Source organism: Amblyomma americanum, chromosome 1, assembly GCF_052857255.1.
Source record: "Amblyomma americanum isolate KBUSLIRL-KWMA chromosome 1, ASM5285725v1, whole genome shotgun sequence".
NCBI lineage: Eukaryota > Metazoa > Arthropoda > Arachnida > Ixodida > Ixodidae > Amblyomma > Amblyomma americanum.
The window spans coordinates 151,123,845-151,143,289 of NC_135497.1; the positions used below are offsets into that span (position 1 = coordinate 151,123,845).

Below are 19,445 nucleotides of genomic sequence, written 5' to 3' on the forward strand. Positions count from 1 at the left end.
GCCGCCCCGCTGAAGGCTCGAAATGCCACCGTGATGTAGCTATCGACCCGGCGCGGTGGCTCAGTGGTTAGGGCGCTCGACGACTGATACGGAGTTCCCGGGTTCGAACTCGACCGCGGCGGCTGCGTTTTTATGGAGGAAAAACGCTAAAGCGCCCAAGTGCTGTGCGATGTCAGTGCACGTTAAAGATCCCCATGTGGTCGAAATTATTCCCGAACCCTCCACTCAGGTACCTCTTTCTTCATTTGTTCTTTCACTCCCTCCTTTCTTCATTCTCTTACGGCGCGGTTTGGGTGTCCGCCGATATATGAGACAGATACTGCGGAATTTCCTTTCCCCCAAAACCAATTATTATTATTAATGTAGACCTGCCGCGGTGGCTCAGTGGTTAGGGCGCTCGACTACTGATCCGGAGTTCCCGGGTTCGAACTCGACCGCAGCGGCTGCGTTTTTATGGAGGAAAAACGCTAAGGCGCCGTGTGCTGTGCGATGTCAGTGCACGTTAAAGATCCCCAGGGGGTCGAAATTATTCCGGATACTGCGGCATTTCCTTTCCCGCAAAATCAATTATTATTAATGTAGGTTTCGCTACAAAAACGTTAGCCCGCAGTACGGTTCGACACGGGAAACCACCCTCGCCTTCAGACCATGGATCTTGCTCTCCCGCGCCCTCACCTCATCATGTCTTTCCTCCCTCACCTTGGTCCTCACGAACTTTTATGCGCCCGTCTTCTGTCACCCTCACCTCACCCAGCGAAATCCTCATGAGGTGAGGGTGAGGACGCCCTTTAAGGGGTATTCACACGGGGGATGGAATCCCTCCCGAACTGACGGCGGCTGCGTACACGTCACGCCTTCGAGTGTGCTCGCGGCGACGCAGTTTCCGGTTTTGGTCCGGCGGCCGCCGCCGACGGGGGAGGGGACCGTTCGCTCGGCCGCTACGTTCAGTCCCCGCGTCCCCGGGAGATTAGGCGGCACTTGGCAGGGCGCGCGTTGGGGTCGCTGTGAGTGGCGCTCCGCTGTCGACAGAGCTGTATTACTTCTTGCCGTGGATTTTGCGCACGTTGGACGAAGAGCAATGCGTGCACTAATAAAAACATTTTTGAAGTCCAATATTTATGAACTGGTTAGAGCAAGATGCGTTTTGTGGCATACGTCGTCTTTGTGTTTGTCTGCATCTTCTCAGAGTTTCTTCTCTTCTATCTTTCACGCATCTCTTTTTTTTTCGTCTAATTTTTCCCCCCTCGACTGTCGGCATTTTCCCTCCTCAGATCAGCACAGCCCCGCTCCTTGAGCATGGTAAACCCAGATGGCGGCTTTTGTTGTAAAAAAAAAATAAATAATAATCCGGTGTCTGATGCGTTCCAGCATCCACAAGAAAACTTCATGCGGCACACGAAGCAGTTTCTGGTATTCGTCCGGGTCATCTTCACGGAGCGTGTTATACAGACTGTGCTGCACACCAAGGGACTTTTCTTGCATCCATGGCTTCACCCAGCACCGCCGCTTTTTCTTGAAAAGATCGTCGTCATCCTCGGTTTCAAGTAGAGCCGCCAACAACACGTACTTGCGCCTTTTTGCGACGTCCATCTCCTGCTCTGGATCCTCTAGCGCCAGAAAGTTCGACGTGTATTCAGCTCCGGTGCTGGGAACTGTCTGTTTCCCTGTTTCGGTTTCTTTTCCCTCTTATCTCCCTTCAATCTTTATTATTTTTTTTAGCCTTCGCTGTCTTCAAAGAACAGCAAAACCGGCCGTCCGGCCCTTTCTTTAACCTCTCCCACGCCGCCCGGCCGCTTCGCGCGTCTAGATCCCCCGCGGCGGCTCCCCGCTGCCCGTGTGAATACTAAATTTGGGAGCGGGGGAGGGGTTTGGCCGGCCGGTGACGTAGCGCGCCTCGTCTCCCCGTCCCTCCGCGCCGAGGTCCCCCGTGTGAATACCGCTTTATGAGGGCTCGGCCTCGTGAGGATGCCCACCTCTGCTCTGCACAGTCCTGTTCGCGTCGGGGCGGACGCTCACTACACGCGGTGACAACCCCAGTACACTGCACACAACAGGAGCTTCAGTTGCAGGCGCATGCGTCATGCTCTGCTGAATTTCCGCTCTTGCCTGCTGTACGTGACACGCGGCTTCATGCATACAGGGGGTAAAAAAGATGAAAAATGGTTTTGAGGAAAGGAAATGGCGCCGTAACTGTCTCACTTATCTCGGGGGACACCCGAACCGCGCCGTATAAGGGAAGGGATAAAGGAGAGAATGAAAGAAGGAGGGAGGGTGGAAGGAACCCGAAATGAAAATTCAGCGATATATGGGTGCAAGACGTTGTCAATGCTTTTCTTTTTAAACCTCAAGTCCGGCTATAGGTGTCCACTCATGTGTGACTGGTACCGCACCGGTTCCGCGTAATATGCGGGAAGTGCGGGGTTCGATCCCCAGGCCGGTTTTCCAACGGGCACAAACTTTCTCCCGGCCTAATGATCTGCTTTTGTGGGGTGAAATGCTTGCGAAAGGAGACCTAGCTGTTGCTTTGGTGGATCAGTATTTCGTTCCGTCGCCAAACAATTTAAATACATTTCGTGCGACAAAGACGTACCTCTTGTGACACTTGTGCAGACGCGCGCTCTCTGTGGCTTCGGCAGAACGGGGACGCCCGTGCCTCAAGCTACGCTATGAATAAACTATGACGCCGATGCACGACAAAGTTTTGAAGATACTCCAAAGAAATATCGTCACACTCACCCATATTTATGAAACAATCCTCACAACGCTTGCGCCAACGACGGGTGGTTCCTATGTCTCCGCAAAGCTATGATGATGGTGATTGGATTTTAAATGGTGCAAGAGGAGTTTGGCCAGATGGCGTCATGCTTGGGTAACGTCCTTGGTGGGCAAGATATTACAGAGTCAGGGACATTTTTTCCCCCAATTATTTTGCCCCAGAGAAAAGGGAAAGGAAAACCGATGGCTATCCCGGCGGCACTAAGCACCAAATCCCGCACCTCCCGCATGACAGTTGAACAAAACTGGTGTATACATGTCGTGGCGCGGTGCCACACTGCTTGAGAAATTAAGGGGACACTGAGGAAAACTGCATCTAATTTTTGTTCTCGGCAGATATCGATTCAGTGGCTCTTTCGAGGCATAATCTTGTACAGGTTACGTGCTACAGTTTAGGAGGAACAAAACGGACATAACGCGGTCCGTTGTGTCCCTCGTGAACTGTATATAAATTGTGCAAAAAGTCGCGTCAACTAGCCAAAGCACAGCATTTCTTATTTAGTACGCTGATGTTCGCCAGCAAAAGACGCATTTATTGCGGAGAGAACCGCATTAAAAAAAATTTTCCGTCAGTGGATTCAGACTCGCGATGTCATGATCCCCTTTTCGAAGTGAATCGCAGTGTAGGTCAGTTTCCGTGATCCGCGCGCGCAAAAAAAAAAAATCATACTTGAATTAAAAACTGTGTCGACGCAGTCCACCTGCGAAATCGACCGGTGATGGCGACGCCTGTATTTCACTTTGTGCTTTTCCAGGCTGTAAAAGCTCCGTAACGCAGTAATCGATCAATGCGGGTCAAGTTCAGTAAGTCCTCAGTGTGCCTCTTAGGTTCGCGCATTTAATACCTTTCTGTGATGCCACTCAAAGGGAGGCACGTACGTATAGTGTGACTATCAAATAACTGCTGGGGCTGCAGCGTACCCCTTTACGACCAACATTTTCGGTGGTGCATGCCGGGAGGCACTGTGTGCCATCTCTCGCGCCACTGATCAGAAGCTGCATTTGGCAGAAGCCGGCGGGGCTGCAGTCCCGCCAGTTGAAGCTCCAACCTGGGTGATCGAGCTGCCCCAGCTCTCAAATGCATTGCGCGGGTGCGGGAGGGAGCTGGCCGGCCTCACTCACGCGCAAGGCGCGCGGCGATCGCAGGGTGGGCTGTCGGCGCTGGTGGCCAGCCTGCTGCTCCTGCTGAGCGGCCACGCGGCGGAGGCAGCCCCCGGCTACGGCGGCTACGGGGGCCACGTCAGTATCAAGGTGTACCGCGGCCCGTCGCACGGCCACGGCTACCACTCGTTCGCGCCCTTCGGCTACCACGTCCACCTGCCACCCGACAACCACGGCTACCACGGATAATCCGCGCACGCCGACCACACAGGAGATCCAGCTTAGCGACATAACCGACGGCTTCCGATGATGTTGCGGCTCCGCCAATAACAGCGACGTCCCAAGCTCGTCATCGCACTCGGACGAGCACTGTACAAGCATACGCACACTCATGGCCTTGATTAAAGCAAGCACACTGGTATTTAATTTTTTGAAATGCAATTAAAGTTTATCTGAGAAAAAACATTTATTTCATTTTCAACTGCATAATAATTCAAAGGTCATTAGCAACAATACCTTTTGAAATAAAAAACAACTTAGTTCATCACAAAAACTGGACGCGCAGGTAGATGAAAAGGAGTCACCGGTTCGCTGTCAAGATATCGTGGGCGGCTGTGGTGTTGGTTGGCGCCGAAGTTACAATTAATCGGGCCAACCTGCCCACCACTGCACTCTCCGTAAGTTCGGAGCGGGAGGAGCGACAAACTTCTCCGCCCCGCTTGCGAAAGATTGTGAATCGACTGCTGACCGGCGATAGGGGCCACGCCTGATTAGTCGTTGACCGGAGGCATGAGGCATAGGCAAGTTCCGTAGCGAATTAATTTAATTAGGCAAACAACAAAAAAGTATTACAATATGCCCGACAAGGTAGCGCCGTACACTGACGTGACGCAAATAACACAAGCACCAATTGAACACGTTAACACAACAATTAACACAAAGAAAGAAACATCAGGGCGATTGCTATACAAAAATGTTACGAGACGGAAATACAGTACAAAGGATTACAACGAGAAACACAGAAAGCAAAAATACAAAGTTAAAAGAGTTGAAGTGAGTGGTGAGAAACGATGGCTTAGCTGCGGAGTGGCAAGGTGCGGTCGCAGGGAGCGTCGGGCTGTGGTTGCTCGTCGCGGGGCTGATGGGGGCTTGCGGATACGGGCGAACTTGGGCCTCGCGTCTTCGGGACCACCGTCGCCGCGCTCTAGGCGTCAGATCTCCGCCTAGGCTCCTTGCCGACCACTTCCCTGGCTGACCTCACTCACGACCGCACGCACCGAAATCTCCAGACCAACTGCCAGCGCGCGGCGTTACCGTCGCCCCCTTCGCATGGCAAAGAATGAAAAAAAAAACACAGGGAAAAAGAAGACTCTTCAGGAGCCACGCACAGAGGAATGCAGCTCCCAAAAAGAAAAAAAGGAACACATGAAGGAATGTCGAAAGAATTCGGCACAATGCCTTAATCCCACAAGGAGTCATTGGGGGCCGCGAACAGTGCCGGGGCATTCAATCCGCTTCTGCTGTTCCCAACACGTGCAAGCGCTTGCCACCTGTATGGCAACAATGTTAGGAGGGGGGGGGGGGGGTAGTTTTGAGTGACCCCTCCAGCGCTATGGTGAGAATGCCGTTCCCCCGCGGGGGAGGGGGAAAAAGTCGTCGACGCCGCTCCGCGACATGTTTCTGGGAAACAAAGGTCAAAGCTGGACAGGGCAGGCATGAACTTTGTGACACAACCCCCACGAAAAGAATGATATTCTCAATAACATTCACAAACAAAACACAAATTTCGTGCATGCACACACGCTCCTGGCGGACAAGACGCCTCAGATGAAAGACGCGCACATCACTGTCACCAGCGCGCACCACATCGTCGTATCACCAGTTTTCCACGAAGGCTCGCAGGATAGCGCACCGACACACGCCTCACGCACTGTTACACCTCACGCAGTCACGTCCCAGTTAGTCAAAACAGTTCGACACTGCACATTCGGTCGTAACAGTCCAACGCTGAAACACGACCACAAGCAAATATCTTGCGCTGCATAATATTTCAAAACACTACCAACAATGCACAAAATAACAATGAAAAGAAATTTTTAGCTAAGGGTGAAACTGGGCCGTCGCAATGCGTTTAGTTCACCCCATGGCTATTCACACCCGGCTGAGGTAGTCTGCGCCGACGTTATCTTTTCCCTTAAAGCTCTCGACCCCGAAGTCGTACTCCTGCAGGAGCAGCGCCCAGCGAAGCAGCCGTGAATTCATAAACTGAGCCTCGCTCAGATATTTCAGTGGCTGATGATCTGTCTGGACGGTGAATCGTTTGCCGTAGAGGTAGAAATTGAAGCGCTTGATAGCCCATACAATGGCCAAGCACTCCTTCTCAACTGCTGCGTACGCCTTCTCTCTGGGAAGTACAGTTTGCGACTCGCGTACGCAACGGGATGCAGAAGTCCGTCCTTTTCCTGCAACAGTACTGCCCCAACCCCTTGATCTGAGGCGTCGGTACGGAGTACAAATGGCTTGCTGAAATCCGCAACCTGTAGGATGGGGGCCTCTGAGAGCAGTTGTTTCAGGCTGTTAAAGGCTTGTTCTTCGTTATCCCCCCACCTAACGCTGTTTGGTGCGAGTTTTTTGGTCAGGTCTGTCAGAGGTACGGCAACAGTTGCGTAACTCGGGATGAATTCACGATAGTATCCCGCTAGGCCCAAAAAGGCTCGTACTTGGCGTTTGGTTATCGGTCGTGGGGCTTGGCGGATCCTGTCCAGTGTTGATTCCATCGGGCCAAGGGTCCCCTTTCCAATCGTGTGACCGAGAAAACACAGTTGATCGACGCCGAGTTCGCATTTCTTCGGGTGTATGGTCAACCCGGCTTCCCGGATTCGCGTGAGAACCTGCTCCCGTTGAGCCTTTCCACGAGGCCGTTGGCCATCGGGTGGTAGGGCGAGGTGGTCTGCAGGCGAAGAGAGAGCAGACGGCCCACTTCTGCCATGAGTTCCGAGGTGAAATGCGACCCTCGGTCGCTCAACATCTCCTCCGGAACACCCAATCGGGCGAAAATTTGTGAGAGCCTCGGCCACCCGCTCGGTCTCGATGCTGGGCAGGGCGACGGCCTCTGGGAACCGGGTCGCATAGTCGACTAGCGTCATGATGTAGCGATTGCCCCTTCCGAGTTGTGGGCTTGAGGGGCCCAATAATATCGATAGCCACCCGGCGAAACGGCGTGTCAACCAGAGGCATTTTCTCAAGGGGCACCTTTTTGACTGATCCCCGTGGGGCTGTCTTCTGGCAGCTGTCGCACGACGCCACAAACCGACTAGCGTCACCATGCACGCCGGGCCAGAAGAAATCAGCCAGAATGCGGTCACAAGTCTTTTTGTGCCCCAAATGACCTGCCATGAGTCCGCAGTGCGCGAGGCGGAGAACCTTGTTTCGGTGCTGAAAGGGGACAACCAGCTGTAAAGTACCCGAGCCTGACCAAAGCCTCCTAGAATACTTTCAGGCCTGCGCACTCGCTCCGTGACGTCACGCACCTTGACCGAGCAGTGCGGGAAAGCATCTGCCGGCGTCGCGCGCAGTGCATGCGGCACGCATAGCTCTAAACATCTAAGAGAGAGAGAGAGAAATAACATTTATTAGCACCCGTCAAAAGGATGATGGGTATCCGAGGCGCCGCTCGGTCCCAGCCATGTCCTCCCCCTCAGCCGTCGACCGGGATCTCTTGGATCTCAGCAGCGGCAAGGGCGAGACGGATGACTTCACGTTGTTTAGTTTCGTCCTCGTTGTGAAGCAGTGCCTCCCAGGACTCATCTGTTCGAGGGTATTCGAAACCCCTAGACTCAAAATCTTTTTTGTTGGCGCACAGGGTGGTAAACCTAGTGCTGTTTTCAACCTCCTAAACATCTAAACTTTTTTAATTTTCTCTCTTGAGCTGCGGCCTTCTTAGCCGTTAGCAGGTCCGTCTTCATCTGGACGTAATTTTTCATGTAGGTGTTCGTGGAAGCCCACAAAATGTTGGAAATCACTTTGTCCGGGTGATGTCCGTTGCAGCAAACATCCAACTCTTCGTCATCGCTCAACAAGTGCTTCAGTAAGCAAAGGAGCTGCTCTCTCTGATGGCGTGTGGAATGGAACTGCGCGGCGTTTTCTTTTGTCGTCAATTTTTCAAGCACAATTTCTGTGTGCAGAACAGCGTTCACAACGACAGGCTGCGGAAATTTGAGCGCTCCTCTAGTGAGCCCTTGAATTAGACAGTTCTCGTCCGGTGGAATGTCCCTGTCCTCTCTAGTCAGGTTTCTTGCACAAGCTTCGCAAGGAAGTTTGTTCAAGGCGGCGTGGGCGCAGAAACCAGCTATGTAAATTATTGCGGGCAAACTTTGTTTCTTTGAATTGATGTCATCCCATGTAACCGTGATGTTGTATTGGTCTTGCAATTTTCTGCCTTCAAATGTGATGGTGCTGGACTCTGAGAGTTCTTTCATATCTGGAAATACCAGTGAGTCTTGAAGACGCAGTTTGGTTTCCGACTCAAATATTTGCTGAACAGAAATATGATAATTGGATCCAGCAAGCCGGCGGTAACGTCCAAACCTGCTCTCCAAACTATCTGTTTGAAATTTCCCCAGCAAGACATATTCAAAATTAAGCTCTTCGAGACAGTACCTGCTGAGTTCTATCAGCGCATATGATGTCAGCCGGAGTGCTGCATGAGTTTTTGGAGTCAGTGAACCAGAACGGCTGCCACTCATCTTCAGGTCATTCCATGTGTCCAACCAGTCTACAAATTCACCAAGAAATTGCAGCTGCACTCCAGTCATGTTTCTGACAGGCTCCTGATAAGGATCTCTGAGGTGTCGGCCCTTTGATGGTGTTTTTGTGTTCACGATGCACCACCACCTGTGTATTAAATCAATGAACTCCGCAGTATCAGCGGCATAAGGAAAGCCGGGTTTCGTACCGGGAGTCTTCAGAGCTTGTGCTACAAAAGGATTGATTACTTTGAGCGCAAGTTTCACATTTTGACGCTCAATATTTGTTGGGTGCAAGGCCTTGTATGTTAGTCCATAGGCAAATTTAGACAGGTTGTGTCGCTCTGAAGTATACAGGTCCCGAAGCGTCTGAAACGAAGCTTTTTTTATGTCAAGCTTTGATTCTGTGCTTTTAAACTCTGGATAAAGAAAAGATGTATCTGGATTTTTTTGATTGAGCCAATTGTTCCTAATGCACTTTAACAGGTGCACAGGATCCACCGCAAAAAACAACGGCCGTGCATTGTCTGCCGGATGAGGATACACTATGTCAATTGCTTTTTTCTTGGAAAATAATGACATTACTTTTCTGTTTATAGAATTATTATCGCTTACAACCGCAATAACCTTGAGACCGGCTTTTTCAAGCCCTAAAATAACCTTTTTGAGGACTTCATGCAAGTCACTTGCCTCAATGCTGAAAACTGGCAAGATATGTGCCACATCTTTGTGTCCAGAAAGCAACGACTGCGTCATAAATACGTGCGCAGTTTTGGCAGCTTCAGAGGAGTTGGATGCTGTTCCCGTGAGGGAACCTCCCTTATACTCAAAATATTGCTGTATATGGATCTCATCCATCATAAGTGTTACCGTCCTCTCATGGGGTTTCAGAAGATTTGCTTTTTTTGTTATATAACTTAAAAAACCCTGATCACTTTGCTCTGCCGCAGGGCTAACGTTGTATTTGTTACAGAGTCTGGTGATTGTACAGGGATGAGGCAAGATCAATTTTCCAGAGATGCGAACAAATTTGTACGCATGTGGGGAAATTGTGAAAAATATGCTTGACAAGATGACAAGCTCTGAAGAATATCTAAATGCAGTCCGTTCTCTGTTGAGCAGATGAAGCTGTTCTTTTAGAAATCTTAGGGTTTCCATCTTTTCCACTGGCAGAAGGTCATCACTTGAAAGATCATCAAGAAGAGAAAAAAGTAATTGAAAGCAGGCTTTCAGTTTTTCGTCTTTCTCGCAACGGTCGGGTGCTTTGAACTGCTGCACACTTTTGAGGACGGATTCCAAACTGCGCATGTCTTCAAGTCTGTCGGGAACTGTCATTTCACCACCGCGCAGCTCAACTTTTCTCCAAAAGGCTGACACCTTCAACGAATTATTTACTACCACGGAGCGTTCGATTTCTGGGGGCGCTGAATTCTCGTTGACGTGAAAGAATGCTACGGCGGCGTCAGTTTTTCGCATCACCCAGAAGTCTGAGACGTGAAGACCTTCAAGGAGAGACAGAAGTTGCCCATACGACGAGACTTTGTTCCTGCGCTCCTCTTCTTCATGTGTCGCAAGTGACATCTCGATGGCGTCTTGCAGACGAGTTGCTTCGCGTCGTCTCCGTTTTGCATCGGGCTCCTCGCGAATCGGTGCAGAATTAGACAAGTATGATGCGCAATTTGGCAGTATCGTAGGTACCGCGTCAGGAGTGAGTCGGGTGAGGTTCATCGCAACTTCTATTGTCTTTCCATCAGCATCTGTGTACGATGTTGTAGACCGGAGGTATTCGGGCTTAAAATGGAGCTCGCACACCTGCATAAAAGAGGAATGTTCCCTTTGAGTATATGAAATTTTTCTACGTCCTGTTTTCTTTTTTTCTTTTGCGATGTAAGTGCTGTTGTTACTACCACAGATTGGCTAATTACTGCTATTGGTGCTGCTTATAAGTGCTGCTGTATGTCAGTTAACTGCCATCAACTGCAGCACGCCGTGTATCGAACTGGTTGCATGCCGTATGCTTAATGCATCCGAATGTATATTATCATTTGACATTAACAGTGATTGACATATGGGAAAATTATATTACCTTTGGATCCCGCAGTGTGTCGATGTCCAAATCATCACGCCGGATGGCCTGCTTCCATTTTATCCTCCGGTCGTCTTTTGGGAATGAGAAGACACGGACCTTCGGACCGCCGTCATAATTTCCACGGCAGTTCGGCACGCAACAGCGGCCCATCCTGGACTGCCGGAACTTTCACTGACACTTTCACGACGCAGATATGCAGCACACAACACACGTTTGCAGAAGAAAATCAGACCACGCTACGAAAAGAAACACGTGCTTAGCTTCAGAGTCAAGCTGCCGTGACAGGACACTGCACGCAGCACGTGTGTACTGACAAGCCTAGGCGGTAGTGCACCAACTTGTTTGACCGGTCACCCTACCGCCCGACCGGTCAAGGTGGGGTGACGTCAAAGGGTGCGAGGAGGAAAGTGCGGAGGCCTTAAAAAATTCGAGGAGGCTTTGGCCTGACTCTGGTAGGAACTGGCGATAGAGCATGTCATCTCTTAGCAGAAAGGTGTACGAGCCCCCTCCCTTGCACCGGACCTTTCCCTCTTCCCTCTGCATCTGAAAACAACGCCGGAGGGTCTCGTCCGCTTGTTGGTCTCGGCTAATCTGCGTCGGGGTGACTTCTGCCATCGCGGTTGGTACTCGTAACTTGCGGAACGTCTCCGACGATTGCTGCCTGGACTGTTGACGGATGGTCACGGCCGCCGCGGGTGCGGGCTCGTCCGGGGTACTTGGCTGTCCCTGTACGGGATCCGATGCACCCGCTTCGGCCCCTTCGATACTCAAGGCTATTCTCCTCCAAGTCGCGTCGGGCTCGGACGGATGCCTGGCGCCGTCGATATTCCCGAGAATTAGGTCGAACAGTGGCGATTCCATACATCCGGCCAGCACCTCTCCCCTATAGTAAGGTGTGTCAACTTGAATTCGCGCCTCGGGTAGCGTTTTGACCGAGCGGTCCACCGGGTAAACAGCTCGGTGTCGGCCAGTAAGTTGGGACTTTGTTACAAGGTCTCGGTTGACAATAACAATGTTACACCCCGTGTCTCTCAACACCTTTATCCTCTGCCCAGCAATGAGGCCTTCAACGACGGGAAAAACCCCGGACTCTTGGGCCCTGCCGAGGTTCACCACTGGCAGGAAATGGCCATCTTTCAGCTCTAGATAGCCGTTTTGAATGCAGGCCGACACGTCCTTTGCTCCAGGGCGTGCCCGGTTGCCCTGCTCAGGATTTCTCCGGCTCTCCTTGCAATGTGCCGCGACGTGCCCCGGTCGCGCGCAAATGTAGCAGCGTGGTGTGGATGATACTGCCGCGGGTAGCGGCTTTCCCTGGTGGCCCTTGCGGCCAGCGTCGGAGGACTTGTCTACGGGCCGGTCCTCACGTTGCAGTTCACGCCGGCCAAAGTATGTGGACCCCCTAGCAGTGACATAGTTGTCTGCCCTTTGTAGCAGCTCATTCTGATCGCCCGCCGTTTTCTCCTTCAGGAAGGTAGCCATCGACGGCGTGCAGTTCTTTAGAAACTGCTCCCTCAAAAAGAGGCTCTGGATACCCTCGTAGGTCTGCTCGCACGAAGAGAGCTGTACCCACCGCTCCCAGTAATTCTCTAATTCGGGAGAACTGGGACGAGGCTTCGTGCTCGTGGGGGGCTTCTGTTCGTAACTTTTGTCGAAATCCCTCCTCCTTCAAGCGGAAACGAAGCAGAAGAGCTCGCTTGACCTTGTCATAGTCTACCGCATCCGCTCCCGGCATGCGGCCACAAATGCTCAACGCCTCTCCCGCAAGGCACGTGCTAAGGGCAGTAGCCCACTGGTCTCGCGGCCACTTCTGCGCCTCTGCAACTCGTTCGAACCGTGTCAGGTAGGCGTCCAAGTCGTCCATTTTATCGTTAAACGGCGCCATTAGCTTATGTGGACTGACGACAGTGAAACGCGATGTAGGTTCGCTTTGAACCGAAGCGGAATCTGAACCAGCGCTCCCGCCACCCTCGCCTCTCGCGTGGAGAATTTGTAGTTCAGCGTTCAGTTCGAGCATTCGACGAGCGGAGCGCGCCTTGTCCCTCTCTTCCTCCTCGAGCAGCCGCTGCTCTTCTTCTTTCATGCACTCGCGCTGTTTCGCGCGCTCATCTCTGAGGAATTCCTGGAGGGCGACCCCCTCGAAGCCTAGCTGCTTCCCGAGAGCAATTATTTTTTCTAACTCTGCCATTGCACCAACGGTTCTTTGTTCTCAGTTCTGACAGTAGGTGAGATATTACTTGAACGCTATGCCTCGCGGTCACGGCCAATCGTGGTCAGCAAGTCCTGTCGCGGACGCCAGTTTGTCAAGATATCGTGGGCGGCTATGGTGTTGGTTGACGCCGAAGTTACAATTAATCGGGCCAACCTGCCCACCACTGCACTCTCCGTAAGGTCGGAGGGGGAGGAGCGACAAACTTCTCCACCCCGCGTGCGAAAGATTGCGATTCGACTGCTGACCGGCGATAGGGGCCACGCCTGATTAGTCGTTGACCGGAGGCATGAGGCGTAGGCAAGTTCCGTAGCGAAATAATTTAATTAGGCAAACAACAACCAAGTATTACAATATGCCCGACAAGGTAGCGCCGTACACTGACGTGACGCAAATAACACAAGCACCAATTGAACATGTTAACACAACAATTAACACAAAGAAAGAAACATCAGGGCGATTGCTATACAAAAATGTTACGAGACGGAAATACAGTACAAAGGATTACAACGAGAAACACAGAAAGCAAAAATACAAAGTTAAAAGAGTTGAAGTGAGTGGTGAGAAACGATGGCTTAGCTGCGGAGTGGCAAGGTGCGGTCGCAGGGAGCGTCGGGCTGTGGTTGCTCGTCGCGGGGCTGATGGGGGCTTGCGGATACGGGCGAACTTGGGCCTCGCGTCTTCGGGACCACCGTCGCCGCGCTCTACGCGTCAGATCTCCGCCTACGCTCCTTGCCGACCACTTCCCTGGCTGACCTCACTCACGACCGCACGCACCGAAATCTCCAGACCAACTGCCAGCGCCGCGGCGTTACCGTCGCCCCCTTCGCATGGTAAAGAACGAAAAAAAAACAACACAGTGAAAAAAAGACTTCAGGAGCCACGCACAGAGGAATGCAGCTCCCAAAAAGAAAAAAAAGAACACATGAAGGAATGTCGAAAGAATTCGGCACAATGCCTTAATCCCACAAGGAGTCATTGGGGGCCGCGAACAGTGCCGGGGCATTCAATCCGCTTCTGCTGTTCCCAACACGTGCAAGCGCTTACCACCTGTATGGCAACAATGCTAGGAGGGGGGGGGGAGTAGTTTTGAGTGACCCCTCCAGCGCTATGGTGAGAATGCCGTTCCCCCGCGGGGGAGGGGGAAAAAGTCGTCGACGCCGCTCCGCGACACGTTTCTGGGAAACAAAGGTCAAAGCTGGACAGGGCAGGCATGAACTTTCTGACATTCGCCTACAACCCTGTCCCCGCATTGTCCTTCGCTGTGTTATCTTCCCGGCATGCTGCGTGGCTCAACTTAGTCGTTACATTGCGCGGCTGTGCTTTGCAATACGACCTGGCAAAGCACAACGCTGCGAGGATACTTTCCACCTGCTATCCTTATTGCCCTCAGCGGACGGTCTTGGCTGGAAAAGGTGCCATCGGACCGGGATGTACCTCAGCCTACGCAAAACATGAAACCAATACCAACATAATGAACAGAAATTATATTTTCACACATCTTTAGTTGCTGCCGAGTCATCGTTGCGTGATTAAAGAAGAAAATACGTTCGATGAATGCATGTTTCGCTTTTAACCATTCCTTCCAGCGGGCTGCACTTACTCCATTAATGATTTGCACCCCATCAGTGCGAGTACTCTGGACACAACCAGAGGAGTAATTTCTGAAAATGATTTTCTCCATCAAAAAAAAAATGCTGGAGGTGCTGACCGACCAAAATGTCATATTTGTCGAAATCATTCAAATCTGCAGTAAAGATAACAAAGAAATCCCGACCAAGCACCAGGTATTCACATTCAACTTCAGTACTCTGTCTGAGTCAATAACAGTGGGATACTTGCAAATTCAAGCCCGACCGTAGATCCCCAAACCTCGTCGATATTTTAATTTCCAGAAATATGGCCTTGGTTTACAAGTTGCCGCGGCCGTGAAACATGCGCGAAATGCGCCTCCAGTGATAATCCAGCTGACAACTGCGATATTGCTTCACACTGCGCGAGCTGTTACGGGGAGCCCAACTAGGTGATGATGTCCTTCAGGGAAAAATGAAAAAGAGGTTATTACACTGAATACCACAGTAAGCATGAAATCTAAAAAGCACGAATAAGAACCCCTCCTCATTCGTGGCGAACACGAATTTCGCCGATGTGGCGCGTAGGGGGGGGGGGGCACATCACACCTGTCTTCGTCTCCACACATTTCACATAAAGATTTGTCTTGTTTTTCGCTTCGTTACACCAGCCGGCCGCGGTCCCAAGATTTGCACTATTGCTCAGCCAACTGCACGCGTATAGTAATCAAATGACGGCCACCCACGTGGCGATACTCCGCCACTAGTCCCAAACCTCCCAGGATCGGAGGGCCTCAAAGCCTCTCCCCACAAGGCGAGGCCTAACACAGTACACGGTCATCCAGCGCCTCTGAAGAGGCCCGTTCACAAACGCACACTCCTCTTTTTGGGAAACCGATACTAGAGGTAAATTATGTACAATTTTGTTTCAAGCAGTAGTGTTTGTATGCTGAACTCTGGTTACTGCTCCCCAAGCTCGGTAAAATGAGCTGTAGGTTTCTCTTTTAGTTCACCGTCTGTACTGTGCGATGTCAGTGCACGTTAAAGAACCCCAGGTGGTCGAAATTTCCGTAGTCCTTCACTACGGCGTTCCTCATAGCCTGAGTCGCTTTGGGACGTTAACCCCCATAAATCAAACCATAAACCAGTTCACCGTCCGTTTTTAGCGATTTTAAATTGGATGTCTTAGACGACCCATATGTAAGCGATCATCTACCTGCAACAATCAGCTTATCCTAACCGGAGGCCATCCCGACAGAACCACGAGGAGCTTCATTTAGCAGACTTGGAACTTTTTTACAGCAAAAGCCAGTTAAGAGATTTTTTTTTGTAACAGCAGTGAGACTGGGGCCGACGGATATGTACCCATCAAGACGATGTATGTAATTTCACTGCAGCACCTAATTAATAACGTACTCACTGAGCTCTGCAGCGTATCAGAACGCAATAGACGTTTTTAGCATACCAGAGACGTACTAGACCCCTCCTGCGCACGCGCAGTGGCTCCCCCTGTGCCACTGCGCATGCGCTGCAGTACGTCTCCACTCTATGAAGTGGCACTTGTGGGGAAGAATTTATTTCCCTATTTCAATAATGCTGCCTGTGACACTCACAACCGTACTTTTACGCTTTCAAAGGTCGGCTCTGTTAACGTGACCGCGTTGAGCCCCCTCTCCAGAAAATCCGGTGTTGTGAGCGAAAAATCACGGGCATGGCTCTGGCAGGTGGTCCCCAGAGAGCAACCTAGGAGGCACGTGGGCCACCTAGGTCACGTGAACCTGCGGCGTCATCACAACCTGGCCATCGTGGCAGTTAAATTAATGATTGGTCGCTCGGGATCGAGCAACCTGGGCCGCACAAGGCCCACCTCTGGTGATGTAGAGAATGACCTTCTGCATATATTGGTATTAACCCCCTTACGGTATCGCGTCATGCTAAGAGCCCTCCAATTCTTTTATTCGAGGTATCATCGCAAACCAAATACTGTGCGATGCACGTAAATGCTATAGGCAGAAATGCATCATGAAATGCATCACAAATTAAAGAGAATCTCCGCAGCAGGAAACACATCACGTCTTAATCAGAATATCGGTGGCCAATTTTATTCAGCAATGCATCAGAAACTCGACTGGAAAGTCGTCAAGCATGCATCACGAAGTACGTAGAAATGCATCATGAAATGCATCATATATGCATCCCAAATTAAAGAGAATCTCGACAGGAGGAAACACATCACGTCTTAATCAAAATATCGGTAACCAATTTTAATCAGCAATTCGATGGAAAGTCATCAAGCATGCATCACGAAGTAGAAATGCATCATGAAATGCATCATATATGCATCATGAAATGCATCATATATGCATCATGAAATGCATCATATATGCATCACAAATTAAAGAGGATCGCCGCAGGAGGAAACACGTCGTCTTAATCAGAATATCGGTGGCCAATTTTAATCAGCAATGCATCAGAAACTCAACTGGAAAGTCGTCAAGCATGCATCACGAAGTAAATAGGAATGCATCATGAAATGCATCATATATGCATCACAAATTAAAGAGAATCTCGACAGGAGGAAACACATCACGTCTTAATCAGAATATCAGTGGCCAATTTTCATCAGCAATTAATCAGAAACTCAACACAGAAGTCATCACAAATACCCGATGAGTGTGATGTCTAAAGTAATCGACTTTAAATCAGAAAATCATCAGAAATGTTTGTAAGGGTAAAGAGTTTAATTTAAGAACAGGATTTAGAGCAATATATCTTTATGTTAGTCGATCGAAGCACTAGTTTACGCACTAATTTCATGAATTATCTGATTAAATTTTTTCAGCAACCATACCGGCCACGGTGAGTGCATTAATTGGAGGAATGCAACAACGGCCGCGCGCTTGGTACGTAAAGTGGGCAAAAAAAAAATCTGGGCTACGCTTAGGCGGCCACAATTTTTAGCTAGCGAAGATCAATAGATGTTTCATGCATATAAAACTAAAATTTACTTTTGTGCTTGCACGTAAAGGAAGCAAATATTCCTATTTCCGTTACGTAACGCGGCAGACAGTTTGAGCGCCGAAGCCGAAGCGTGGTGCATATTATTCCGCCCGCGACAGTGCAGAGCTATTTATGCTCTTGTGGCTTCGTAAGCAAATGGGGAGCGTCAGCTCATAGCACAGAATATAAGTAATTGCAACCAATCTACAACACCAAACGGATCGCCAACAACAAGGAATTAACCTGATAGACGGGCCGTTCATTCTTTGTAGCCGTATTCAGCGCAGCAAACTTTGTCGCGGCCTCTGCTGGGCGACCTTTTAGATACATCGCTGGCACGGTACGCATTCAGTATCGACTAACATGGGCACCCTGAGCATACTGATCCGATGAGTGGGCGAACTTCGCGACAAGCAAGCGCGCCCAGTACGCGCAGCGCGGCTCCAGCCTCATTCAGGTGAAGTCGTGACTAAGGTGACGGGAGCTGCAGTGTCGCCTGTCGGTGTCCGTGCAAACGACCACGGCGCGCGGCTCGCCCTACTACATGTCCCACTGACTCTTATCTAGTTAGGAGTGGTTGGGAGGAATAGTAAGTAGCCTGGGGCCGTATTACGGAACTGTCAATTGGCAAAGTTGCCAAAAAACTTGTCAATAAGGTGTCAATTAGCCTCACTCCTATTGGTCGGTTGTGGCCGGCGGCCATTTTGCTTTTTGCGTCATGGGTGAGTGCAGATTGCGTCACGGACGCGGCAGAACTGGTGACGTTGCACACCTAATTATGCAGGCGCTAATTTACAGTTTTTTGTGACAGCCTCGAGGCGGCGGTCAATTTGACCGTTGCGTTTTTGACAGAAAATGGCGGCGGCGTACGCGGCGATACGAGTAAGCCGGCTGCGCCGCCGCGAGCAACAGCGAAGAAGAGCGCACGAAGACACGTTTGATTACGTTTGTCTTGCCGGACAAGCTGTTTCGACGCCTTTTTCGACTGGAGAAGCAGACTGTGGAGTGGCTATGCGACGAAGTCGCCGATGAAGTGGGAGGTTTGCGTGCGAGCGTGCTGCGGCGGCTGGTGCTGTGTGCACTGCGGTTCTTTGCTACCGCCGGCTTTCATGCTTCCGTTGGTTACGAGGCGCACGTCGGCATCGCACAACCGATGGTAAGCAAATGCGTGCGGCAGGTGTTGAAGGCAATCTGCAAAGTTAGTGCGCAGAAGGGGTGGGCTCCCGCGGTCACCTCTGCGCCACAGATATAAACACGCTTATGCTGGCAAAGCCCTATATTTTTCCCAGCAAACCACATTTCGTGGTCGTCTTCTGTTTCCCAAGGGAAAAGAAACTGACAACCACACATCACATACTGCAACACCTCACCTTTTGGCATTTTTGTCATTGATCGAATGAAGTGAACAACACAAGACTTCAACAAGTTGTCTTCGTCGATTTCGTACCAACCGCTTCTTGCAAGTTCACTCGGCAGGCACGTAGCCTTCACTGCATTGGTTCAAATTTTTCTGCGCACTTAGGTCAACCGCACAGTAGCTCGATTTCATACGCCGCGTAAAAAACAATAACACGGCGTGGAATCGGCTGCCTTCGTGCAAAGCGGCTTGACGTTTTACCGCCGTTAGCGCATCCCCGCGGCAGCAAAAGTTACCCACCAGCAAATTTAATAGCGCAATATCAAACGCTTTTTCTTTTGCTTAATATTTTCTAACTTTAAACACAATGTTTTGGTAAAACAAAATATTAATTACTTTTACAGCTGCGTATCTATTAAGTCTTTTTACAAAAATTTAGCAGACGGCCTCTAGCCGTGCAAATAAATGCTCTCGGGCCACCGCCCTGCTGTGATTGGCTGATTCCTCGTTGCGTCAAGCGGTGACGTCTCATCGTTTGGTTACATTGACGTCACTGTCAATAACTTTTGACAGAATTTGTGACAGTTACGTAATACGGCCC

At 50.6% G+C, this 19,445-nt stretch overlaps 3 protein-coding genes across 3 annotated transcripts in view; 1 reads left to right on the forward strand and 2 right to left on the reverse strand.

Moving 5' to 3' along the window:
• LOC144136433 (uncharacterized) overlaps positions 1-4,170 on the forward strand; it is a 58,390-nt gene extending 54,220 nt beyond the window's left edge. Inside the window, exon 2 of the mRNA XM_077668750.1 lies at positions 3,922-4,170. Coding sequence (XP_077524876.1) covers positions 3,922-4,125 — 204 coding nt within the window. The 3' untranslated portion in view covers positions 4,126-4,170. The remainder of the gene's footprint in view (positions 1-3,921) is intronic.
• A 3,590-nt stretch (positions 4,171-7,760) lies between these two features.
• Positions 7,761-8,488, reverse strand: LOC144114272 (uncharacterized). The gene has a single exon (XM_077647895.1). It carries the CDS (start codon positions 8,352-8,354, stop codon positions 7,761-7,763), a length of 594 nt encoding a protein of 197 aa, XP_077504021.1. The 5' UTR covers positions 8,355-8,488.
• A 26-nt stretch (positions 8,489-8,514) lies between these two features.
• LOC144114279 (uncharacterized) lies at positions 8,515-10,912 on the reverse strand. Its single transcript, XM_077647905.1, has 3 exons — positions 10,708-10,912; positions 8,569-10,433; positions 8,515-8,521 (listed from the first exon to the last, which is right to left on the reverse strand). Exons 1-3 carry the CDS (start codon positions 10,858-10,860, stop codon positions 8,515-8,517), a joined length of 2,025 nt encoding a protein of 674 aa, XP_077504031.1. The 5' UTR covers positions 10,861-10,912.
• Positions 10,913-19,445: the final 8,533 nt, after the last annotated feature.

What these genes read in the sequence shown, in the direction of transcription:
- LOC144114272 (XM_077647895.1), bottom strand. Translation starts at nt 8,354, where the DNA reads ATGAAAGAACTCTCAGAGTCCAGCACCATCACATTTGAAGGCAGAAAA.
- LOC144114279 (XM_077647905.1), bottom strand. Translation starts at nt 10,860, where the DNA reads ATGGGCCGCTGTTGCGTGCCGAACTGCCGTGGAAATTATGACGGCGGT. An exon ending in ACACACTGCGGGATCCAAAG is followed by an intron (nt 10,434 to 10,707) that starts GTAATATAATTT and finishes TCTTTTATGCAG; the next exon opens with GTGTGCGAGCTCCATTTTAA.